Below are 25929 nucleotides of genomic sequence, written 5' to 3'. Positions count from 1 at the left end.
TTTCAATGTGCAATGGGGGCCACTTCTATATTTCAATGTGTGATAGGAAAGGCTACTTCAGGACCTATTCTTGCTCCCACACAACTTTACTCACAGAGAGTGGTGGCCAGTCCTAGTTGATAGTTGGCACTGATTGGGCTGGCTGCAAGCAAAGTGGAAGTGGTACCTTCTTCACAGGGCCCATGGAATACCCTTACATTATACCAGTCTCTTTACCCAGGTCTGATTCATCTTGGCCCTCCTACACAATCCTTGCTCTCTCATCCACCCCACCAGCCTGCCCCTTTAAAATATCCCATGTGCAGTACTAGTGATGACCTTCACTGGTTATAGGATGAAATCCCAGCAGTGACCATCTCTCCACATGTTGCTAACATGTCCAGGGAGCTCTAGGTCATTTGACTGGCCAGCAGCCCAGATGAGGGTGGAAGTGTCAAGTCACGAAACAATATACCTGTTTTATAGGGGTGGCACAGTGGTTCAGTAGTTAGCACTGCTGCCTCACAAAGCCAAGGGCCTGGATTCGATTCCACCCTCAGATGCCTGTCTGGGTGGGTTTGCTCTGGTTTTCTCCCACAGTCCAAAGATCTGCAGGTTAGGGTAGATTGCCCATAGTGTCCAGAGAGAGGTGGCTTAGCCATGGGAAATGTAGGGTTACAGGGATGGTTGAGATGCTTTTTTAAAATTTCATTCATGAATGAGGGCGTTGATGGCCAGGCAGCATTTATTTCCCAGAGGGCAGTTAAGGGTCAACCACATTGCTGTAGGTCTGGATTCACATGTAGGCCAGGCCAGGTAAGGATGGCAGCTTCCTTCCCATGAAGGACATCAATGATCCAGATGGGTTTTCCAACAATTGACAATGGATTCATGGTCATCACTTGTTTCTTAATTTCAGATTATTAAATGAATTCAAACTTCACTGTCTGCTTTGGCGGGATTCAAACCGGGGTCCCCAGAACATTATCTGGGTCTCTGGATTAACAATCCAGCAATAATACCACTAAGCCATCACCTCTCCTTCAGTAGACTGGTGTGGACTCAATGGGCTGAAGAGCCTCCTTCTATACTGTAGGGATTCTATACTTTATTTTTCACGCAATGTTGAAATGACCCTCATTTCCAATAGCTTTATTTACATGACTTTTAAGCTATCACTGCAACCACAAGATTTCTGTACTTCTATGGTATGTTTATTTTACTCTGAGTCCGCACCCATATTTAACCAATCAGGCATAGTGAGCATAGATCAGTTACCAGACTCCCCCAAAATCAAGGACTCGACAACCAAATTCGGCAACTGTTAACTGGCTGCAGGGCAAACCACTAGAATAGAGGTGGAGGATTTGGGGGAGCCGGGGCTAGGGGTGGGAGTGGGTGGTAATGGTAATAATTCTTTAAATGTCTATTCACATGAGTTTCTCCAACGGAAACCACCCTTGAACACCCCCAGCAACCCTTCCCCACTTATCTCAGAACCAGCCTTTGCTTTCCTAGTGTTTCCAACTTCCAATGTCATCTCCATCACTGCCACGCACCAGCAACTCCCCCCACCCTATCTCACAACCTTGAAATTCCCAACATCTTACTTTTCCCATTCCCTGCAGCACTCCCACTTTCTGGAGACACCTCCCTGATACCTCAAGGCATAAAACTTCTCTGTCTCACCCAAATCCCACCTTTTCTTAAAGTTACAGCAACACTGAATGGCCATCCTAACACCATTAAAACCCACGGAACTGCCCTGTAATGATGTGTTAGCCCTCTCTCCTGCTTGTCTCCAATCTGGAACAAAACAAGTTGCATCTTTTGAAGATAATGATGGCCCCAAGAACAATGATAAGTGTACATAAAATGCCTTCAGTGTTACTCTATCTTCTCACATAGAATAGAATTCATAGAATCCCTACAGTGTTTCATTTGTTGGTTATCCATGTTGAAATCATACTGCATCAATTGAAACCTATTTTTCTAACCAACCTGTTCAGAAATGTTATCACATGCCTCTGGAGCAGGTGGGACTTGAAGCTAAGATCATTAGAATTACCACACTCACTAATCCATCTTGTGTAGCTTAAGGGTCAGTATTAAATGTGGAGAGGAGAACGTACAGGGATGGAGGGATGTTCAACATAGCCAATTAATGGAGAAGAAAGGAAGGAAGTCTTGAATTTACATAAGTTTGCATGAGTCCTGAACACCTCAAATATTTACAGCCAATAAAATACTTTTGAAATGCAGTTACTGTTGCAAAGTAGGAAACATGACAGTTTGTGAATGATAAGGACCTACAAACTGTAATAAAATATTGGCTAGGTAATATGATTTATTGGTTCCAAGTTAAATATTGGTCAGGACATTGTGGATAAATCTCTTGCTTTTCTAAGAAATAGCACCGTAAGATTTATTTATATTCATTGGAGGGGAGAGTCAAGGCCTCAGTTTAACACCTCATCTGAAATATAGTACCTTTGAGAGCCCTCAATCCATACTGAAGTGGGAATGCCAAATTAGGATTTCTGCTCATTTTTCCGGAATGTTATGTCAACCTAAAACCTAATGAGCTAGGGATCAGGGTGCTACCACTGAGCCAAGCCAGCAGCTGTAGCTGCAGGCATGAAAATATAATTAAATGTTTAAATATTAGAAGCACAGAAAGCTCCTGGCATCATCTGCAAATACCATGTTTGTTTAAGAATCCGACTCGAGCACAGCTAAGTCCAAGATCTATTTGTGGAACTATCTTGTACAGGTGAGCTGTATCCCATGAGTCTCACCAAACTCCTAACTTGGCGCAGGATCTGATCAGAGTTTGGTCACTGGCTGTTTGGAATGCTCTTTCGTTTGGCTTATCATCATTAGCTCTAAATGCCCCCATCTGTCACCTGAACAGGATGCCACACACTGTCTCAATTTTCAACAGATGAAGAAGGGTTCCTAGTAAAGAGCACAGAATCTATGGCAGCACAAAGCCTTTGTAACAACATGCATGTACCATGTGAACAGTGGCAGACATGGTCTCCAGAGGACTACTGACTGATTATTCCCAAAGAGAAGCAAATCAACTGTTGCAAACATAGCAAAGAATAGCTAACTATTTGCCAATGTGAGTGAAGCTTATGAATATGTTTCAATGATACAGAGTTCTGTTCCAATCCCATTTCAGCTGGAACAATGTGATGAACACCTTGCCTTCAGGTATATTTATTCCTTTCCAAATTGTTGATGATAATATTCCATTGTTTTGCGAATTTGTGGACAGAGCATCCTATGGGATTTCTAAGCTAAATGTCCTGTTCCACAGGAGGTCTCTCAGGACCCAGGCTGAGAGTCTGAATTTTGAAATAATGAGTTTTATCTTCCAATTTGGTTTTTGGAGTTAAGATTCCACAAATTTCCTTTGTGAGCTGAAGTCAATGACCACATTGAAAGTTAACACACAAAAGGTAATTTACAGGAAGTGTTCAATGACTACTTTAGCAAAGGCATTAAAGGTGTCCAAACTGTCATTTAAGGCAGCTCTAAACATTACTGATAAATGCTGCCGTGATCCATCCATTCCATTCATATCAATCAGTTACCGTCTGCCACCTTTGTCCTCCACTTCCTACAAATCTCATTCAATGTTGAATTATAACATTGGAGTAGCACAGTGGCTCAGTGACTGAATTGAATTGAATTGAATTGAATTGAATTGAATTTATTGTCACATGTGCTGAGGCACAGTGATAAGCTTTGGCTTGCGAGCAATACAGACAGATCAGAGAGTTAACTAGCATAGATAGTAAATAATAGGTAAACAGTGGCAAAAACAAAAACACAGGTACAGGCGAATGTTAAGAGTTTGTGAGTCCATTCAGTATTCTAACAACAGTAGGGTAGAAACTGTTGTGAAACCGGCTGGTGTGTGTGTTCAGGCTTCTGTACCTTCTCCCCGATGGTAGAGGTTGTTGGGAAATATTTGCCAGGCTGGGATGGATCTTTGAGAATGCTGGCAGCCTTTCCTTGATAGCGGTAGATGGATTCTAGAGATGGGAGGTTGACTTTTGTGATTGTCTGGGCCGAGTTCACCACTTTCTGCCACCATCTCCGATCTTGAATGGTACAGTTGCCATACCAGGTAGTGATATATCCAGACAGAATGTTCTCGATGGCGCACCTATAAATGTTGGCAAGGGGATTCACCATCATGCCAAGTTTTCTCAGCTGCCTGAGGAAGAAGAGACATTGTTGGGCCTTTGTAACCAGTGCGTCCACATGAAGAGTCCAAGAAAGCTTGTTGCTGATGACCACTCCCAGGAGCTTGACACACTCCACTCTGTGCTGTTGATGTGTAGGGGGGCATGAGTAACATCCCACCAAAAGTCAATAATGAGTTCCTTGGTTTTGCTGGCATTGAGAGCTAGGTTGTTCTCAGTGCACCATTTTTCCAGGTCTTTAACTTCCTGTCTGTAGTCTGTTTCGTCACCATCTGAGATTGACCGACAATGGTGGGGTCATCCGTGAATTTGTAAATGGCATTAGTCTGGTATTTGGCGATGCAGTCATCGGTATACAATACGTACAGTAGGGGGTTGAGTACGCACCCCTGGGGAGCTCCAGTGTTGAGTGTTAGTGAGGATGAAATATCATCCCCAATCTTCACTGATTGTGATGTGTGGGTCAGGAAACTGAAGATCCAGTTGCAAAGAGTGGGGTTTAGTCTGAGATCACTAAATTTAGTAATTAGTCTCTTGAAGGCCGAACTGAAGTCAATGAGTCGGATTCTTACGTAGCTGTTCTTGGTGTCAAGATGTTCTAGGAGGAGTGATGGGCAAGTGATATGGCATCTGATGTGGATCTGTTGGTCCAATAGGCAAACTGGAGTGGGTCAAGAGTAGTGGGGAGGCTGGAGTTGATTAATGCCATGACCAGCCTTCAAAGCACTTCATGACCACCGACGTTAGGGCCACTGGGCGGTGGTCATTGAGACATGCTGCATGAGCCTTCTTAGACACAGTGATGATGTTGGCCCTCTTGAAACAGGCAGGGACAGTGGCCTGCTGCAAGGAGAGGTTGAAGACCTCTGCTAACCTCTGGTTAGCACTGCTGCCTCACAACGCCAGGGATCTAGGTTTGATGCCACCCTCGGGCAACTGTTTGGGTGGAGTGTCCACATTCTCCTCGAGTCTGTGTGGGTTTCCTCCCACATTCTATGTTGTACAGCTCTCTAACTCTATGATTCAAAAGATGTGCAGGATAGGTGGATTCTCCCTGGGAAATGTAGGGTTATAGGGTTGTGGTGAGTCTGGGTAGGATTCTCTTCACTGGGTTGGTGTGGACTTGATGGGCTGAATGGCCTGCTTCCACATTGTAGGTAATTCTGTACAGTCTGAAGCTGACGCTACCAGCCTTCAACTTGTTACAATGTGAAGTCACAAACAAATCTCCATGAATACCCATAATGTGAAATGATAATTTGAATTCCATTACTTGAACTGTTTTCTCGGTTTACTACGATGTTGCAAGCAATATATGTGATTTAATGCCCATTTGTACTATGATGTCATTCCTGGAATGGGAGAGATTTTCTCATTGCCTACTGCTTCATACAAACTCGATCAGAATTGATGGCTGGGGAGAGTGGGGTGGACATTGGCTGAATACACAATCCACAGATGTCCTATTTTCGATTTTTCCCCTCAGATATAACAGTGAATATGCCCTTTCCTCATCAGACTGGAAGTTGTGTTAATGAAGCATGTTTATCAAGCAATGCATCCCTGCTCAAGAATGACATAATGCAAGCTGGCAGAAATGCCACTGCTTTCTGGTCTCTGGCATCACTATGGAGACAGAGGTGAAGTCTGCACATTCAGTGCCCTGAAAGCCAATCACCAGACAAATCAGTTCCACTCAGCCAATGTGGTCATTCCAGCAATATAAGAACAGGCCAGTCAGACTCTAGAGCCTGTTGCACTGTTCAATCAGATTGTGGCTGATCTGGCTCTTAATTCCATCACTTCTTTGGTTCAGTTCTCCTTAACAACCTTGTTTTTATCAAAGCCATCAACCTCAGTACTGACATTTTCAATCGCATTAACAGCTATTTGGAGGAGAGTTTTGTTAAAAATTCTTTCATTGGTTTTAGACATTCCATGCTGTTTCTCATCAAGCAGTTAAGAGGCAACCCCATTGCTGTGGTCTGGAGTCACATGTAAAGGCATCCAATTTCATTCTTTCAAGAATGTCAGTGCACCAGATGGGATTTACAGCAATTAGCAATTACTACATGATAACCATGAGACTAGCCATCTTTTTCTAAAATTCCCGATTTTAAGTTAATTCAATTTTCACCACCTGCCATGGTAGGAATCAAAACAGTGTCTCTACAGCATTAGCCTGGGACTCTGGATTACTAATCTAGTGATATTATTACTACCTTCCCTAACCACACAGTAAGTTCCTTTTCCAGAGTTTTAGCCCATAGCAGCAAGATTCACCAGAGCATCATTTTCTTAGGAGGCTGCTTGCTCTCTGATCGCCATAGGGCAAGTCAAAGTTCATTGGAAGCTTTTGTGTCTTTCAGCGCGAAGCGAAGTTATAACGTGACATGCATGTGCACTTGATTGCCATATAACATGAAGAGTAAGAGGTCCCAGCACATGAGAGTTAACTTCAGAAATTGAGGCTCCCAGCAAAGAAACTCACTGCATTTTGGAAACTTACATATGTGCATCTCGGCAATTTCAATCCATTATCTCTCAATTAAATCGGCAATGTCAGGTATTGACATTCCAGTGATATTGGAGAACTGTTCTCAACACAGTAGTTCAGAAGAGTCGGGTATGTTTTAAAAAGCTGTAATCCCAGTAGAGAAACCACATGTTGGAAACATGGATCAGTTCACTTGAGTAATCTTGCCCTGGAGTCAGAACACTGTGGGTTCAAATCCTACTTCATGTGCTTGAGCACAAAATCTAGGCTAACACTTTGTCACAGTCTTGAGGGACTTCCATATTTCTCAGATGAAAGCTTAACTGAGGCCCTGTATATCTTCTCACATAGATATAAAACATACCATTAGGAAGGAGCATAGGTGAGATCAACATTAATCCCTCTGCCAACATTACTGAAAGAGGTTATTTTGGTGTTTGTTAAAGCTGGATACCACATAGCTAAGTGGCTAGAGCCTGAACTTGGGGTAACACTTTGTAAATTTGTAAATGTTAGTCTTTTATTCTTCTGAATCATTCGCTTGCTCTTCCTAAGCTGCCATAAATTTCAGATGCTTGAAATGCAAAGTGATTAATGCACAAGGGGATCTCCACAGCCCTTCCACCACCTACAAAGCCCAGGTGAGGAATTAAAAATCACACAACACCAGGTTATAGTCCAACAGGTTTAATTGGAAGCACACTAGCTTTCGGAGTGACGCTCCTTCATCAGGTGGTAGTGGAGGGCTCAATCGTAACACAGAATTTATAGCAAAAATTTACAGTGTGATGTTGCATTCATGTAGAACTCTGAGCTCAAAAACTGCATGAATTTATGTAAAAGTCCGTTATCTCACTTTTTAGATTAGAATCAATCTAAACAGCATGGCATAGACAAAGAACACAGGGGGCCAACATTTTCAACATATTGTCTAGCTATCACCATTGTTAACAGCTAACCCGAGAATGCAACTTTAAAAAAAAGGTTTTGTGATTTACACATGAAAGAAGTGAAACTATCACTGTACTCTAATAGATGAAAGGCTTAACAGACAATCAATTTTTCAGTATAATTTCAGTTACATCACACTGTAAATTTTTGCTATAAATTCTGTGTTACGATCGAGCCCTCCACAATCATCTGATGAAGGCGCGTCGCTCCGAAAGCTAGTGTGCTTCCAATTAAACCTGTTAGACTATAACCTGGTGTTGTGTGATTTTTAACTTTGTACACCCCAGTCCAACACCGGCACCTCCAAATCAGGTCAGAAATGTAATGGATTGCCTGGATGAGGGCAGCTCCAACAACATTCAAGAAACTTGACACCAATCAGGAAACAGCGGCCTGCTTGACTGGCATCCTATTAACCACTTTCAAAATTCTCTCCCTCCAGCTGTGTGAGCCACCTATAAGATGCACTGCAGCAATTAACTCAGCTTTCTTTGACAGCACTTTCCAAATCTGTGACCTCTATCGCTTAGAAGGGCAAGGACCGCATCTGATTGGCAACACGACTGCCTGCAAGTTCCTATCAAAGTCTCACACCATCCTGACTTGGAACCATATTCCTGCACTGTCGCTCAGTCAGAATCCTTGAATTCAAAATGAAGTTAACTCGAATACTCAAAACCTGCTCACATCTGCTGGATCAACATGCTTGATACACTGCTTCCAAGGGACAAGACAATGCCAGCACAGGCATTACAATCTAAATACTGACATCTGACACTGCAGTTTGCCTTTGTGACTTTGTAATCTGGAAGCTTGCACAGCAGTGGGAGAGGGTGTGCTCATAACGAACGTGACTGTTATGGATTCCCTGGGCGCAAATAAATCTTTATTCCCTTTTTTGTCTGTTTTTGTAGGTGACTTTGATCCAGTCAATAGCAAAAAAATGAAATTCAACCTAGAGTTTTATGTAAGACTATATATTTAAAAATGCATTTGGGAATTCCCTATTTTCACTTTCACTCTGGTTTACAACTGTTTCCAAATTCTTCTCACTCCTCACTGTCACAATCCTGTATCCACAGATCTTGGAAAAGTGTTAGAAGAGCACTAAATCCCAATTATTCCATTTGTTATCAAAATAATTCAGCATGTTACCCTGTCTTTCTCTATTTTTAAATAAGTGTAATAGAAAGATGATGGGTCTTTTATTGGGGTGGGGGGGTATTTTACAGCTCCTCAACTTCTCGAAGAGCTGTTTTCAATGGTGGGGGTCCCATGTAAAATAGGTCAAGTGGGTAAGGACTTCTACCCAGTGCCCATAATATAGGGTGGAGGGGGTGGATTAAGTATCCGCTTAGCAGACTGCCCTGAGGTGTACTGAGACCCTCAAAATCCTTATGAAGTAGCAACTAAGGATCTCAATCCTCCTCTAATACCACAATATGCTGGGGAGTGGAAAACTAAAGAAAATGGGGCATCTGTTCTTTCACCAAGGGAAAGAAGGGAGGTATCTAACTTGGAGAGGTGCCTTGTGTGTAGCGCGTGCAGCCCCTTAGACTGTACTGCTGCCACCTCCCCGCCTCTCCCCACTTGGTCCCCGTGCTGTATGCAAGCAGTGTACTCACTTTAAAAAAATCATCTCATTGATATCTTCAAAGTGGAAGCCAACAACAATGCTTCAACATAATGAGTTGTTTAAAATTTCTAGAACCAATCACAAAACTAATTATAATTAAGGGCAACATTACCTTTTTCCATCCTGTGCTCTACCACCTCTCTCTCTTATATGTCGAGCTGCATTATCGTTATCCCCTCTCCAATCCCAACAACTGAGTTCCGCAGCTGTCCCTTGCATCAGTGGCTCCTGGCAACCCACATCACCTCTCCTTGATTTCCAAGTGTGAGCAAAGAGCACAGGAGCAGGGGAGAAGCCATGAGGTACAACCTCCTCCAACCCGCGCGTTGGATACCTATCCCACAAAGTGTCCTGGCAGCAGCATCCAAATGAAAGGTGTTGAGATACTTCAAAGTGCAGCATTGAAGTACTGAGCTGTAAATGGATCAGTGATGGGTGTGGTAGGTCTGGCATATGTTCAGAGCTAACATCCATGAATGGGAAGGTACATGTTGGCATTGTCCATGGAGCATGCCCTGAGACGTTGGTGACTGCTGTCTGGAAGGTCTGAAATTGTTTTGTAATGTTCCTGATGTCAGGAATGGTCAACATCGAATTTCACTAAATGAGGTCAGATTAACTAATAATGACATGTTAATACATGTAAATGGATGCAAATAAGTCTCTTCCTGCTTACTAGTAAGAATCTGTCCCACCTTTCAACACACAGTTGAAAAATTGGATGTTTTGCTCTTGACATTAAGATTCATCTTACTGCTGATCTCACCCTATTTCCCAAATTTTCTGCCAATGCCCACATCATGCAGTGGTTGGGAAGATTCCACGCTCTGTCACTTTAAACATAGAAATATAGAAACTAGGAGCAGGAGTAGGCTATTCAGATCTTTGAGCCTACTCCAGCATTCAGTATGCCCAAGCTGATCCTCTATCTCAACGCCATCTTCCCATTTTCTCTCCATATCCCTAGTGCCTTAAAAATGTAACTATCTTTTTCCTGAATATACACAGCGACCAGGTTTCCCCAGCCTTCCATAGCAGTAAATTCTATAGATTATCCACACACTGTGTGAAGAAATGTTTCCTCATCCCTCTCCTAAATGGCCTTTGTAATCTGAGATGACCTTCTTCACTGTCAACTACACCACCAATTTTGGTGTCAACCACAAACTTACTAACCATGCCTCCTAAATTCTCATCGAAATCATTTAAATAGATTACAAACAAAGGTGGACCCGGCATTGATCCCTGCAGAACACCACTGATTACAGGCCTCCGGGTCCAAAAAACAATCCTCCACCATCCCTCTCTGTCTCCTACTGTCAAACGAATTTTGTATCCAATTGGCATACTCTCCCCATGTGATCTAACTTTACTACTTAGTCTACCATGCAGAACCTTGTCAAAGGCTTTATTAAGAAGACAACATCCACCGCTCTGCCCTCATCAATCTCTTTGGTTACGTTCTCAAAAAACTCAGTCAAGTGTGTGAGATACGATTTGCCACACACAAAACCATGCTGATCATCCCCAGTCAGTTCTTGCCTCTTCAAATCCATGTAAATGCTATCTCTCAAAACCCTTCCAAAAACTGACCTACCACTGATGTCAAACTCACCGTGGTTTCCCATTGCAAGGGCTAGCTGCCAACACAATAGAGGAGTTCTATATATCAAAGGCAGGGGACCTGGAGGCTTCATGCCCCCTTTGATAGGGTAATGAGGGGGAAGGTCTCCCCCAAGACTCAACAATCCCATCTGTGTTTTTTATCTCTCCAATCCTCCATCTAAAATATAAAACACTGTTACTTCTAAAGGTCTCTGATCTGCCCCGGCAGTGCTATTATGCTCATCACTCTGTATTTCCACGGCTATCCTGAACAGTTCATTCTGCACCCTCTGCAAACCTGTTCAAAATTGCTTATGTTACTCTAATCAAAAAAAAACAAAGAACTGTGGATGCTGGAAATCAGAAACAAAATCAGAAATTACTGGAAAACCACACAGGTCCAACAGCATCTGTGGACTGAGAAACAGAGTGAACATTTCAGGTCCAGTGACGCTTCTTCAGAACGAGGTTACTCAACGTGAAACATTGACTCAGTTTCTCTCTGCACAGATGCTGCCAGGCCTGCTGTGTTTTCCAGCAATTTCTAATTTTGCTGCTCCTACTACTTACCCACCCATTACCTGAAATAGTGAGAAAGCCATTTGCTGTTTGAATACAGCAAAAAAAAACTCCCTGATTTTACCACCTCCCTCAGTACCATGTTTACTTTAAATCCCTTCATTGGCTATTAGACTAGCCGACTGCTTGTTGCTAAATATATATTTAACAAAATGTGCGTCAGTTCTTTCAATAATGCTTGGAATTCGAACCTTATTGTCTCTGATCCTCTTCCCACCAATTTCTTAAATTATTTTTTTAACAGATTATGCTTTACAGGGAAGAACAAAAGGAATAGATGCAAGAATACAGCTTGTCGAGTCTAACCACCATTCAACATGGTCATGGCTCACTTTTAGCTTCAGGTCACTTTACCAACCATTCCCAATATCCCTTAATTAGCTGAGAGTTTAAGCATCTGAGCTTTAAATATATTCAATTATGGCACATCCAGAATTCTTTGTGGTGCGGAATTCCACCGGTTCACAACCTCTGAGTTAATACCTCCTCACCTTAGTTCCAAATGATTGCTCCCATCAGGTGATTATACACGCACCAGCCAGGGGAAGTAAACTCTCAGTAACTACCATGTCAAATAGCTTCCATTCATCATCTTGAATGTTTTGATTAGATCACCTATCATTCTTCTAAAGTCCTGAGAGTACTGGCCTAGTTTATTCAGCTTCCTAGCCCAGGGACCAATCTAGCGAACCTCTGCAAAGGCCTCTCTCTCACTTTTTCCTCTGAAAAATTTGACGTTTCAAGCCTAAGCTCTTCATCAGGAACATTCCAGATGAAGAGCTTATGCTCGAAATGTCGACTCTCCTGTTCCTCGGATGTTGCCTGACCGACTGCGCTTTTCCAGCACCACACCACTCACTTAATCTCTGTACAGATTGTTTGCCCTCTGCAGAGCGTGCATTCATCATAAATCTTTAGTTACAATACCGTCTGTCTTAGATTAGAAATCATTGAGGTCTCAGTGATGATGCTTGTGCCACTCCACAAGCCACAATTCAAAATGCTCCATTTGTTTTCCATTTCCAGTCCTTTTCAAAAATTCATTCATGGGATCTGGGCATCACTGGCTGGGCTAACTTTTATTGTCAATCTCTAACTGCCTTGACCTGAATGGCTTGCTAATAAATTTGATGGGTATTTAAAGCAATCAAAAATGTCTACATTTGAGCAGCAATTAATTCTATATTTTTTCTGAATTTACTTTTCACTATATGTGCCATCATTGGATTCAAGCTCATGTGCTCGGGACAATAGTCTGAGACTCTGGATTACTAGTCCAGTGACATTACCACTATGCCACCAGTTCCCTGGTTAACCACTCATCTGTGCATACTGACACACCTCCCCAAGTCTCTAAGTCCTTTCCCTGTATGTTAATTTTTTTATCCATCACCCTACTGAATGGCTTTAAATGCAAGGATGCTGCATCTGCTATTTCTCTTTATCTACTCGACTGGTTATATCCTCAAAACTTCAAACAAATTTATCAACCATGTTCTTTATTATGTTTTTCTTGGTGCATCATTAATAATAGTCTGGCATTTTCCCAATGACTAATGTCAGGCTTAGCAGCCTGCAGATCCTTGTTTCTTTATCCTTCCTTCCCTGAATACACTTGCCACCTCCAAATCTGGAATTATTCCAGGATGTAGGAAATTCTGCAAAATTAGAGCCAGCACATCCACAATCCCTGTGGCTATCTGGATGAGAAGCCTATGGTGTAGTCCAGGGATTTGTTGCGTTTTAGTCCATTACTTTTAGTCTATTTCCAATATTTTCCTCTGATGACACTAATTGACTTAATTCCCTCACTTATTTTGATTAGATTCCCTACAGTGTGTGAACAGGCCCTCCAGCCCAACAAGTCCACACTGACCCTCCGAAGAGGAACCCACCCAGACCCATTTCCCTCTGACGAATGCACCTAACACTATGAGCAATTTAACATGGACAATTCACCTGACCTGCACATCTTTGGACTGTGGGAGGAAACCGGAGCACCCAGAGGAAACCCACGCAAACACAGGGAGAATGTGCAAGCTCCACACAGACAGTCACCCAAGGCTGGAATTGAACCTGGGACCCTGGTGCTGTGAGGTAGTAGTGCTAACCACTGAGCCATCATAGCCCTAAATTTTAACTCCTTGGTTATGTTCTAGCTCTCATATTTAATTTGTGTCATATACTGTGAAGACAGACACAAATATTTATTCAATGCCACTACCATCTTTTCATTCCCCATGGTAACATGATTTTCTGATGGACCAACGTTTCGACTAGCAATGCTCTTTTCATATGCTTCAGAAGGTGTAGATTAGGTTAGGTTAGATTTCCCTCAAATTCTGTTTTTCCCTTTCTATCAACTTTATGGTTACCTTATGTTGTTTTCAAAAATTTGAAATCCTCAGGCTTATGATAGTTCTTTGCAAATTTGTTAGGTTCATCCTTTAACCTAATACCATCCTTAAACCTTCCTAGGAAGCTACAGATCAAGTTTTGTCACTCATGATGTTTTTTCCAAAGGAATGTTTTTGTTAAACATTTTGAATTTTTCTTTAAATGTTTTACGTCAGAGAGTCTGAGCGCAGAAAAGCGTCTACAGCACAGAAAAAGGCCCTTCAGCAAATTGTGCCTGCAACCGTCAAAAACAAACACCTTAACTATTCTAATCACATTTTCCAGGACTTGGCCCAGAGCCTTGTATACCTTGGCATCACAAGTGTACATCTAAACACTTCTTAAATGTGCTGAGGATTTCTGGCTCCATCATCACAGGCACTGAGTTCCAGATTTCCACCATATCCTGGGTGTAATAAAAATCTTCACATCCCCTCTACCATCAAGTGATGACCCCTGGTCATTGCTCTCTCCACCAATGGGAAAAGTTTCTTCATATCTTCATAATTTTATACTTCTCAATCATGTCCCCTCTCAGACACCTCTGCCCCAAGCTGCAGTCTATCCAATCTCTCTTCACAATCAAATCTCTCCAGCTGAGGCAGCATCTTGGTTAGTTTCCTCTGCACCTTCTCGAGTGCATTCTCAAACTGCACATGATACTCCAGCTGTGGTCTAGTCAAATTTTTATGCAATTCAAGCACAACCTGTTATGCTCTCAAACTCTACATTCTGGCTTATAAAGACAAGTATCCTGTATGTCTTCTCAACCACTTATCTAACTGTCCTGTTATCTGAAGGGACCTGCACACCAAAATCCCTCTGATCATTGGTGCTTCCCAGAGTCCTACTTTTCATCATGTATTCCCCTGCCTAATTTGTCCTGTTTAAGTCAGCTCACATTTATCCAGATTGCATTTCAGTTATCATTGATTAGGCCATCTCACCAGCCAGTCTTTATCCTCCTGGAATCAGGGGCTATACTCCTCACTATTTACCACCAAACCAACTTTCATATCATCCACAAACTTACTGATTAATGTTCCTGCACTCAAGTCTAAATTGTTTGTCTGTACCACAATCAGCAAGGGCCCCACCATGGATCCCTGCAGAACTCCACTTGACCACTCGAGCCATTTTAGGAAAATAAGAAGAGACCTTATTAAAATGTTTAAGGTTATTAGGGAGCTTGATAGGGCAGATGCGGAGAAGCTGCTTCCCCTTGTCGGGGCGTCTAGGACCTCAGGGCATAATTTCACAGTAAGGAGCTCCCCATTTAAAAAAGAGATAAGAAGAAATGTTCTCTCTCGGAGGGCAGTGAATCTTTTGAATTCTTTACTGGGGCATCATTAAAGTCAACGCTGAGACGGACAGATTTTTAATCAGTAAGTGAATCAAGGGTTATGGGAAAAAGGCAGGAAAATAGAATTGAAAACTAACAGATCAGCCAAAGCAGGTTTGATAGAAGGAATGGCCTACTTGTGATCCTCCATCTTGTGGTCTTATAATCTACTACACTCATTTCTCTTCAAATGGATTATCTCTTAACAATCGAAAGTTTCGCCCTCAGTTTGTTCAATTTGTCCTGATAGTTAAACAATTGGAGTTCAAGTTAAATTCACATGATAACGAGTTCCATCAAGAGCCCTATTGTCCTCTTTCAGACAGTTGGAATTTCTGGGGTGGAGCTGAACCTCTGTTTTCTCCTTTTACATTGTTGTTGCTTCCCATCACACATGGTCATGTGCAGGGCAGCTTCACTGCACTTAAAAGGATGATTCAGCAGTACTCGCCCTGAACTGTTAGTTGGAATGTTGGAGGCGTGCCAAGCTTCTCTTGTGGCAAAGTGTCAGCTCAGCCAGTGCTCAGTGAAGAATAATCTCATCTTCTGCTCCAGTAGAGCAATGCACGGCTTTGGAATGGTCTTTTACATCTTTTAGGATCAATTACCTTCTTGTTTGGTGTTTTCTCAGTAGGACTCATGTTAAGTTTAATTGGTATAATTTCCTCCAAGGCCTTAGAAAAAAACCCAGAATAAACAGTATGTCCTCGAGTCAGCAAAGGAGTCCCCTTGATTTGTGGTGGTGCAGAAGAAAATCCTCCAATCTCCTTCCCTCTACTGGAATTCAATAGGGGGATAGGAAGACTTGAGGCCATAGTTGTATCGTTGCTAGGCTAGAAATCCAGAGAGCTAGGTTAAGATTCTGGGGACATGAGCTTGATGGCAAATGGTGACATTTGTATCAATGAGAATCTGGAATAACACTAGCCTAATGCTGACCATGTGCCCACTGTCAGTTCTTGTGAAAACACACCTTGTTCACCAAATTCCTTTAGGGAAGGAAATCTGCCATCCTTTCCTGGTCTGGACTCCACGTGAGTCCGGATCCACAGTTATGTGGTTGACTCTTGACTACCCTCTGAAATGGCTGAACAGGTTATTCAGCTCAAGCAGTAATTACAGATGGGCTGGGCCAGCTAGTGATACCCACATTCCTTGAATGAATAAAACCAAAAAGGTACTGTATGTGGGAGAGGGATCAGAACCAGTGTGGACCCAATTGCTTTGTTTATTCATTTACAGGATGAGGCCATCACAGGCTAGGCTGGCAGTTGTTACCCATTCCAGGGTGTAGATAAGAGTCAAGCACATTGAAATGGGTCTGGAGTCACATGTAGGCCAGACCAGGTAAGGATGTCAGTTTTATTTCCTGAAGTACATTAGTGAACCAGATGAGTTTTTCCAACAGTGAATGCATTGTCAACATTAGACTCTTAATCCCAGATTTTTACTGTATTCAAATTCCACCACCTGTCGTGGCAGGAATCAAACCCAGGTCCCCAGAACATTACCTGGATCTCCAGATTAATAGTCCAGCAATAATACCACTAGGCCAAACCCCGCCCCTCCCCCAAACTATGAATAACACAAACCAATTACTTAAATAGATGTCATCAGATAGTTCCTAACCCACCTCAAAGTATACAAGATTTTCCCATCATTCCATATCCTAAGCAGCTGATTGGGCGTGGTGATCCAGTGAGCATCTGCCTTTTTGGAATTCCTGAAGATAGTGTCTGGTATCCATATGAATCCAACCATGTTGCTATTGAGAGTGATAATTTTCATTGTACTGTTGAACCGCAGGCGACTGTCAATCCAGGTCTGAGCAAAGAAGATGTCAATGGTGTACTCCTGCAAAACAAAGGCAAGACCTAGTAAATCCAGCAGAGTTGAACACAGAGTAACAAAATTCCACATATGTCAAGACAGCAACACTTACTGAGCAGCTTCTAAAAGAGAGGGTGAACCTTCTAATTATGCTTTGGATCACAATTAACTTCTGGGAGATAGAGTCATAGAGATGTACAGCAGGGAAATAGACCCTTCGGTCCAACCCGTCCATGCTGACCAGATATCCCAACCCAATTTAGTCCAACCTGCCAGGACCCGGCCCATATCCCTCCAAACCCTTCCTATTCATATACACATCCAAATGCCTTTTAAATGATGCAATTTTACTAGCCTCCACTACTTCCTCTGGCAGCTCGTTCCATATGTACCATCCTCTGCATGAAAAAGTTGCCCTTAGGTCTCCTTTATATCTTTGCCCTCTCACCCTTCACCTATGCCCTCTAGCTCTGGACTCCCCTACCCCATGGAAAATACTTTATCTATTTATACTATCCATGCCCCTCATGATTTTGTAAATCTCTATAAGGTCACCCCTCAGCCTCTGATGCTTCAGGGAAAACAGCCCCAGCCTGTTCAGCCTCTCCTGATAACTCAAATCCTCCGTCCATGGCAACATCCTTGTAAATCTTTTCTGAACCCTTTCAAATTTCACAACATCTTTCCGATAGGGAGGAGAACAGAATTGCGTGCAATATTTCAACAGTGGCCTAACCAATGTCCTGTACAGCTGCAACATGACCTCCCAACTCCTGTACTCAATACTCTGACCAATAAAGGAAAGCATACCAAACGCCTTCTTCACTAACCTATCTACCTGCGACTCAGAATAGTTTCTTTTTAGATACATTCACTAAGAGGTTTGAGAGTCACTCGTAGGGCTAGAAAGGTGGGAGAGCTCTCTCCCAGAACTGCTCCATTCCATGTGGTGAAGGAATTCCTACAGTACCATCCATTTAATGGATATGACTGAGAGACTTCCCAGTCATTTCAGAGCGCTGTTACCAGTCAACCATTTTGTTGTAGGTTTGAAATAACATACAGTCCAGACTGGGTAAGGATAACAATTCCACTTCTGTAAAGGTTGGTTAAGTAACAACTTGGTAAGAACATTGGAACAGGGGTAGACCATTCAGCCCATTGAGTCAGTTCTGCTATTCTAGATTATGACTAACCATCTACCACATTCTTGTGCGATGTCTTTAGCACCTAGAAATCCATCAATGTCTGCCTTAAAATCACTGACTAAGCTTCCACAGTCTTCTGGCTGGACAGAATTCCAAAGGTTCACTCGCCTGTGAGTAAATCAGTTCCTCCTCATCTCGGTCCGAAATGGCTTGTCTATTTTCAGAGATATTGCGACACACTGCTGGAGCAGGTGGGACTTGAACCGGGTCTCTCGGTTCAGAGGTAGGATTGCTACCATTTTATCACAAGAATCCCTTGAAAGCTGATGGAGTGAGAACAGCACAAGCTCAATCCCTTGGTGGTCTCAAATCATCAACCTTTCGTTAAAGCCAAACCCACTGACTAATTGTGTCACAGGAGATTATTAGTCCAGATCCTCTGATTACTCGATAAAGTAACATAAACCATTATTCCACCTTTATTAAAATGCATACGTACAGCCGTAGATTTTAAAAGAAAACTAGAATACTTTATGGTGTTCTAAATTGTGGGGTTCAGGTTTGGTTTTTTTCTATTCGTTCATGGGATGTAGGTATCATTGGCTGGGTCAGCATTTATTGCTCATCCCTAGCTTTAATCGTTCAAAAATTTCAATCAATGAGATCACCTCGTTTCCACCATCTTCAATTCTAATTTATTCTTTCATGTATCTGTGAGTCATAGAGACGTACAGCACAGAAACAGACCCTTCGGTCCTCGTATCCATGCCAACCAGATATCCTAAATAAATCTAGTCCCATTTTCCACTACTTGGCCCATATCCCTCTAAATCTTTTCTATTCATATACCCATTCCAGATGCCTTTTAAATGCTGCAATGGTACTAGCCTCCACCCCTTCATCTGGCAGCTTGTTGCATACACGCAGCACCCTCTGCGTGAAAGAGTTGCCTCTTAGGTCCCTTTTATATTTTTTTCCTCTCACCTTACACCTGGGCCCTCTAGTTTTGGATTCCCCAACCCTGGGGAAAAGACCTTGTCTATTTACCCTATCCATGCCCTTCATGATTTTATAAACCTCTATAAGGTCATCCCTCAGTCTCCTGTACTCCAGAGAAAAAAACAGCCCTTGCCTATTCAGCCTCTCTCTATTGCTCAAACCCTCCAACCCTGGCAACATCTTGTAAATCTTTTCTGAACCCTTTCAAGTTCCACAACATCCTTCCTATAGCAGGGAGACCAGAATTGCACACAGTATTCCAATAGTGGCCTAACCAATGACATATACAGTCACAACAAGACCTCCCAACTTCTATGCACTGACCAATAAAGGCAAGCATACCATCTGCCTTCTTCACTATCCTGTCAAACAGCGACTTCACTTTCATGGAGCTATGAACCTGCACTCCAACGTCTCTTTGTTCAGCAACACTCCCCAGATCATTATTATTAAGTGTATAAGACCTGCCCTGATTTGCCTTTCCAAAATGCAGCACCTTACATTTATCTAAATTAAACCCCATCTGCCACTCCTCGGCCCTTTGGCTCATCTAATCAAGATCCCATTGTACTCTAAGGTAGCCTTCTTTGCTGTCCACTACACTTCCAATTTTGGCGTCATCTGCAAACTTGCTAACCAGACCTCCTATGATCACATCCAAATCATTTATATAAATGATGAAAAGCAGTGGGCCCAGCAGCAATCCTTGTGGCACACTATTAGTCACAGGCCTCCAGTCTAAACAGCAGCCCTCCACCACCACTCTCTGTCTTCTACCTTTGAGCCAGTTCTGTTTCCAAATGGTCAGTTCTCTCTGTATTCCATTTGATCTGACTTTGCTGACCAGTCCAGCATGAGGAACCTTGTCAACACCTTACTGAAGTCCATGTAGATCATGTCCACCACTCCGCCTCCATCAATCTACTTTATTACTTTTCCAAAAATCTTAATCAGTGAGTCACTTAGTCCGTCAGTGTGAAATACATTTTTTCATTTCCTATCTCATATTTAATATTTTATAACTTGATTTATTTTATATGCAGTTTACTTATCTGCAGTTTACTTGATAAAGGTTTGCAAAGAAATTGAGAGAATATTTGTCTACTAGTAACATGTAATAAGACTGTTATCATTATCTAAATAACTATTTTCAATGAGAATTAAAAAGAAGCTGGAAAATAGTTTGCAAAGGATTTTAACCTTACCACCCTGGTTGAAACCAGCAGACGGCAGTTAAATCTCCTTGGTTACTTGCCAAATGGATAGCTGGCCAAATCATGACAGTTCTAATTTTAAACGGCATCTCTGTACAGGTGGCTTATCTAGCCACCCACAGCCAGTGAGGTCCATAATTGACATTTCCTTATTGGAACCCAATGAAAGCATTGGTGTCTGACAGCCATTTTAACTTGTGTGTGAACAGGAAAGCCACTGTGTGTTTCCTGCCAAGTGAAGGCCAGTTTGCAGAGGCTCCAGAATCTGTTGATGACCTTGCTCTGATGTTGTCCCCTCCCCACCCTGGGGAGTCTTCTGAACTTACAAAATCTAGATTTCACCCTTTTCATAGAACCTTCCATCCTTACCCTTTATCTGCGCCACTTAATTTCAAAAGGCTGACAATGGCTTCCCATCCAAACTGAGCGGAAAATTGGACAGCCAGTATATCGAATGAGACCCAGTGATTATTGCTATTTTCATATCTTCACATATGTCCCTTGGAGAACATGCTAAAAGTCCTTGAATAACTTGCAGGCTGATCAACAATCTGACAGGCTTTGAAGTCATCTCTCCTTCTATAGCTTTATCATGTTTATACCAATATCATTTGTTAATAGTATGCATCAGAAAGGTTTTATGGACACCCACCACCCCTACAATTGATGATTGGACCTGGGGGTAACCAATTTCAGCTGGCACCCAACTGGGTGCCAATCCACAATTTAACATCAATGCTTTATTTGTCTGAAATTTGGACCCTGGGCCATTTTTTTTCTCAGTGATGAAACTGCTACCATTAATCCAAAGGCTGAATCCTAGAAAACAAGTGGAATCAGTGGTTTCCCACCAGAAACGCATTAACCATTAAAATCCAATCTCATCCTTCAGCATTGTAAAAATGGACAAACTAATGATAAGACACATTGACTAGAATCTTCTGGAATTACAAAGTCTAGTGAGGGCAAGACCTGACCCGGACTGGGTCCTGAGCTCTCTGTATTGGCAGTTATTCTGCCTGTTAAATTCTATGGCAGGCAACCAAATGACTGCCTGCCTCTTTACCTGCCATCATATTATGGACAGTGGGTGGAATATGAACACAGGAGGGACAATGGAAGAATCTGATGAGAGAGCCACCCAGGATTTCTAAAAGTGGTCACTAACTGAGGTCTTGCACCCTTGATTGTCTGCCCTGTGGCCATTCCATCCCCCACAATACTTCAGTGAGTAATTTGTCATTTGCTGATCGAGCCTGCCCTTGTGAAAGTTAACACTGGGGAGCCATCCCAAAGGAGTTTACAGCTACTTTCCCAGCATCTCCAACTCTCCAACCCACTTCCCATTGCTGGGAACATTGCTGCCATTCCGTACTTTATGCTGAGTATTACAAATTGAGGTTTTTAACATCCAGGATTGCTGACATTCAAGAATTTTCCATGGCTCGTTGGTCACGCTCTCAGTGGTGAATCAGAAAACTGTGGGTTTAAGTGCACTCCAGAGACCTCACCACAAAGTCAAGGCTGGCTCCTGTGCTATACTGAGGCTGCGCTGCACTTCTGCAGCTCCCCCATCTTTTAGTTGAGTTGTTAAACTAAGACACCGCCTCTCTCGATGGCGCAAAAAATCATACGGAGCTATTTCAAAGAGGAGCCGGGTGCTTTCCCCAGATCCTTACCATTTCATAGATTCATACAATGCAGAAAAGGCCCATCAGCCCATTGAATCTGTACCAACATAACTACCAGTAAAAGTACGCCTGCACTTGTCCCATATCCTTGGGTGTTCTGATATTTGAAGCACTCATCCAAATATTGTAAGGTTCCCAACTCCACTACCTTCCCAGGCTGTGCATTCCAGATTCCCACCACCTGATGAGTGAAAAGTTTTTATTCCCAAATCCCCCCTGAATCTCCTGACCCTAAAACTATGCCCCCTCATGATTGACACCTCAACCAAGGTGAACGGCTGCTCTCTATTCACCCTGTCCCTAACCCTCATAATCTTATACACCTCAACCAATTCAGCCCTGAAGAAGGATCACTGAACCCAAAACGTTAACTCTGATTTATCTTCACAGATGCTGCAAAACCTGCAGAGCTTTTCCAGCATCTTCTGTTTTTGTTTCTGATTTACGCATCTGTAGTACTTCCAGTTTTTTTTTTACCTCAATCAATGTTTACCTAATAGTAATTACACTTCAAACATTGGATGTAAAACTCTCCGTGCATCTGCTGTCCCCACAAATGTGCTCTGTTCAATCCCAGTGTGAGCTCCATTCTGCATGGTCTACAAGAGACACAGCCACTTCTGTCTGTGTGACTGTAAATGGTGTATGTCTTTGTTCTTATTAGAGTGGTTTACCTGATAATACAAGTAGGAGAGTAAAACTGAAGTGACGCATGACAACTATTATATCTCAGAGAATAAAGGACAGCTTTGTAACATGATTTAAAGGTATATTTTTATGAGTGTAAGGTAAGTTACACTTTTAACTCCGAAGCTTATAAGATCTACGTAAATGTGCGAACTTTAATGTGGTGACATGATTGTATCTTGGCCCTATGATCTCTGGATGGTGGTGGGTGGGTTTAATTCCACAAGGATAATCAGAGGTGTAATCACTGTCAATGTACTGAAAGATAATCAACACTTCATTACTGAGTAATATCTGTTACTGTATGCTGCAAGGTAATTAGATCTTGAACATCATGCATATTTGGCATTTACCAACATAATGGTCACTGCATTTCAATTCACTATACATCAAGGTATTAAGACACCATCTCAGACGCCATCTGTCATTACATAAGCAAGAAGAAATTATTTTTGGTGATTTGGTTAAATTTCTAAGTCTGATATGACTTGGAGAAATAGGTTGAGTTCCATTTTGATCTTGATTTTTGCTACTATGCACTTCACAATAAAATGTGCTAAGAAAAATGTTACCACTACTGCTACAAACTGCTTCAAAGCTGATAACATTTTAAAACATATTTGAACATACAGAAAGTGACTGTATTTGAAGTTGTAAAGATTTTACTGTAATAAGAAAGTGAAATGGACAATTGCTCTTGCACAATTCAGCAGGCAACTTATATGTTAAACGATAGAAAAAAATTCCTCATTTAAAATCTGAACATATCCCTCCATGATTTTCATTTTCTCTGTCATTGAAGTGTTCACTTCATTATCCAGGAACCAGTCCAAAACTAATCTAATTTTTCATTAACATGTTTCCTTTTTTCTTTTATGGCTGAATGACTTCTAATCCCTGAAGTAAATCTAACAGTGAAGGCTAATCTAGGGATCCCTTCCTCCAACCAAAACTAGGGTAAATGTCCAACCCCATATAAATCCTCATAAATGTGGTCTCTTCAATCCCAGTGTGAGCTCCATTCTGCATGGTCTACAAGAGACACAGCCACTCCTGTCTATTTCTGTTTTCCTGTTGTTTCAGCTGCTTTAGACTATTTGCCTCTCAATGTCCATTTCACAGGTACATAAAAAGACAGGAATGGGCAATTTGGATTGTTGCACCTGCTCTGTTATTCAATTTGATCATGGCCTATCATTTATATCAATGCACTATCTTCATTGTTAAAAATCGCACAACACCACGTTATAGTCCAACAGGTTTATCTGGAAGCACCAGCCTTCAGAGTGCTGCTTCTTCATTGGGTGGTTGTGGAGGAACCTGATGAATTCCTGATGAAGGGCTTTTGCCCAAAACATTAATTTTCCTGCTTGTCAGATGCTGCCTGACCTGCTGTGCTTTTCGAGCACCACTCTGATCTAGACTCTGATCTCCAGCATCTGCAGACCTGACTTTTGCCTATCAGAGGATCTACCCCAGTCCTACACCGGCACTTCCAAATCATCACTACCTTCACAACTTTCAATGGCTTTAGTTTCCAGAAACGTATCAATTTATTTCTTGAATCAATGACTGAGCTTCCATTGCATTCTGGGGTAGAGAATTCCAAAAATTCTCACCCTCTGAATGAAGAAATTCCTCTAAATCCATGGCTTCAATGAGACCATCCTGAGATCACATCCCTGGCTTTAAATTCATAGCCAATGAAATATCTTAACAACATGCACCCTGTAAGAAGTTTGTAAGTTTCACTAAGTTCGACCCCTTATTGCTTGAAATTCTTGGAAATACAGACTCAGTGTCCTCAATCATCCAATGATAATGCGAATCACAGGTATATCGTATCCAATAGAAATGCTATCTTCAAGATCCACAATTCCATTCTATCTTGGAATTAAAGCACTATTTTAAAGAATAATTGGCTACTGACCTGATCTTTCCAAAATTTACTTGTCTTGGAAACTGACAGACTACCTATAACAGCCCAGCAACCAGGTCCCCCTGCCCATCCCTTTAACCTAATATAACCAAGGGTTCGTTGTCAAGCAAGATTCAGAACAGGTCACATGACCTCTTCATTCACTTTACTCCACGTTCAGGAGACAATGCAAACAAAGCAATATAATACTTCATATTTGTAACATCTTTATGAAGAAAAGCATAAGTTATGGCTTTCAAGTGTTCTTGCCTTTTGGTTATGAACAATGTTCTACGAGGGCGGCACGGTGGCACAGTGGTTAGCACTGCTGCCTCACAGCGCCAGAGACCCGGGTTCAATTCCTGCCTCAGGCGACTGCCTGTGTGGAGTTTGCACATTCTCCCCGTGTCTTACATGGGTTTCCTCCGGGTGCTCCAGTTTCCTCCCACAGTCCAAAAAAAACATGCAGGTTAGGTGAATTGGCCATTCTGATTTGCCCGTAATGTTAGGTGAAGGGGTAAAATGTAGGGGAATGGGTGGGGTTGCGCTTCGGCGAGTCGGTGTGGACTTGTTGGGCTGAAGGGCCTGTTTCCACACTGTAAGTAATCTAAAAAAAAAAGGTGGGGGGGAGCGTGAAAGACTCAAAGCTTGTTAAACAAATGCAGTTAATCTCGCACTTTATGCACCTTCTTTACAGCCGTAACATTGTGTTCTTCACTAAGTTCTATTATCCAATGCACTTTGTCTGTTGATACTGCACTGGACCTAGGAACATGTGACAATAATAAAATCAAATTAGTAAACAAACGATCTTTCCTGAGTGATTAGTATTGACTAACAATAAGGGTGTAAATTTGAAGTTTTGCACCAATTTGAGCAATGTCACTTTTCAAAAACTTTTTCACAGGATTTGGCCATTTCTGGCAATTTCAGATGAATTGCCCACTGGTAAGCATCACTGCATTTCACATGGTGTAGGTACACCAATGGAGCTATTAGGAAGGAGATCCAGGGTTTTGACCAGTATAGGATCAGTAACATGATCAGTCAACATGATGTGTGCCCTGGCCTGAACATTTGGGTGAGCAGTGTTTCCGTGCATCCACTGCCCTTGTCCTTTCAGGTATCAGAGGTTGGGGGGTTAAAAGGTGCTGTCAAATAAAGCTTGATGAGTTGATGCATCTTCTACATGTTAAACACAATGACACTAAGAATTGGTGAAAGCTGTAAGGGCTT

General features: G+C 42.1%; 1 protein-coding gene across 1 annotated transcript in view; it reads right to left on the bottom strand.

Annotated features, from left to right (window-relative positions):
* The window catches only part of gabrg3 (gamma-aminobutyric acid type A receptor subunit gamma3), a 595554-nt gene that overhangs the window by 391356 nt on the left and 178269 nt on the right, over positions 1–25929 (bottom strand). Inside the window, exon 4 of the mRNA XM_043692286.2 lies at positions 16840–17060. Within this exon, the coding sequence (XP_043548221.1) occupies positions 16840–17060 (221 nt within the window). The remainder of the gene's footprint in view (positions 1–16839; positions 17061–25929) is intronic.

This window comes from Chiloscyllium plagiosum, unplaced genomic scaffold, assembly GCF_037043375.1.
Source record: "Chiloscyllium plagiosum isolate Xiang-an unplaced genomic scaffold, Cpla_swu_hap1 HiC_scaffold_6, whole genome shotgun sequence".
Lineage (NCBI taxonomy): Eukaryota > Metazoa > Chordata > Chondrichthyes > Orectolobiformes > Hemiscylliidae > Chiloscyllium > Chiloscyllium plagiosum.
Note: the sequence above shows the minus strand (reverse complement) of the source record. Positions and strands in the feature narration are given on the sequence as shown.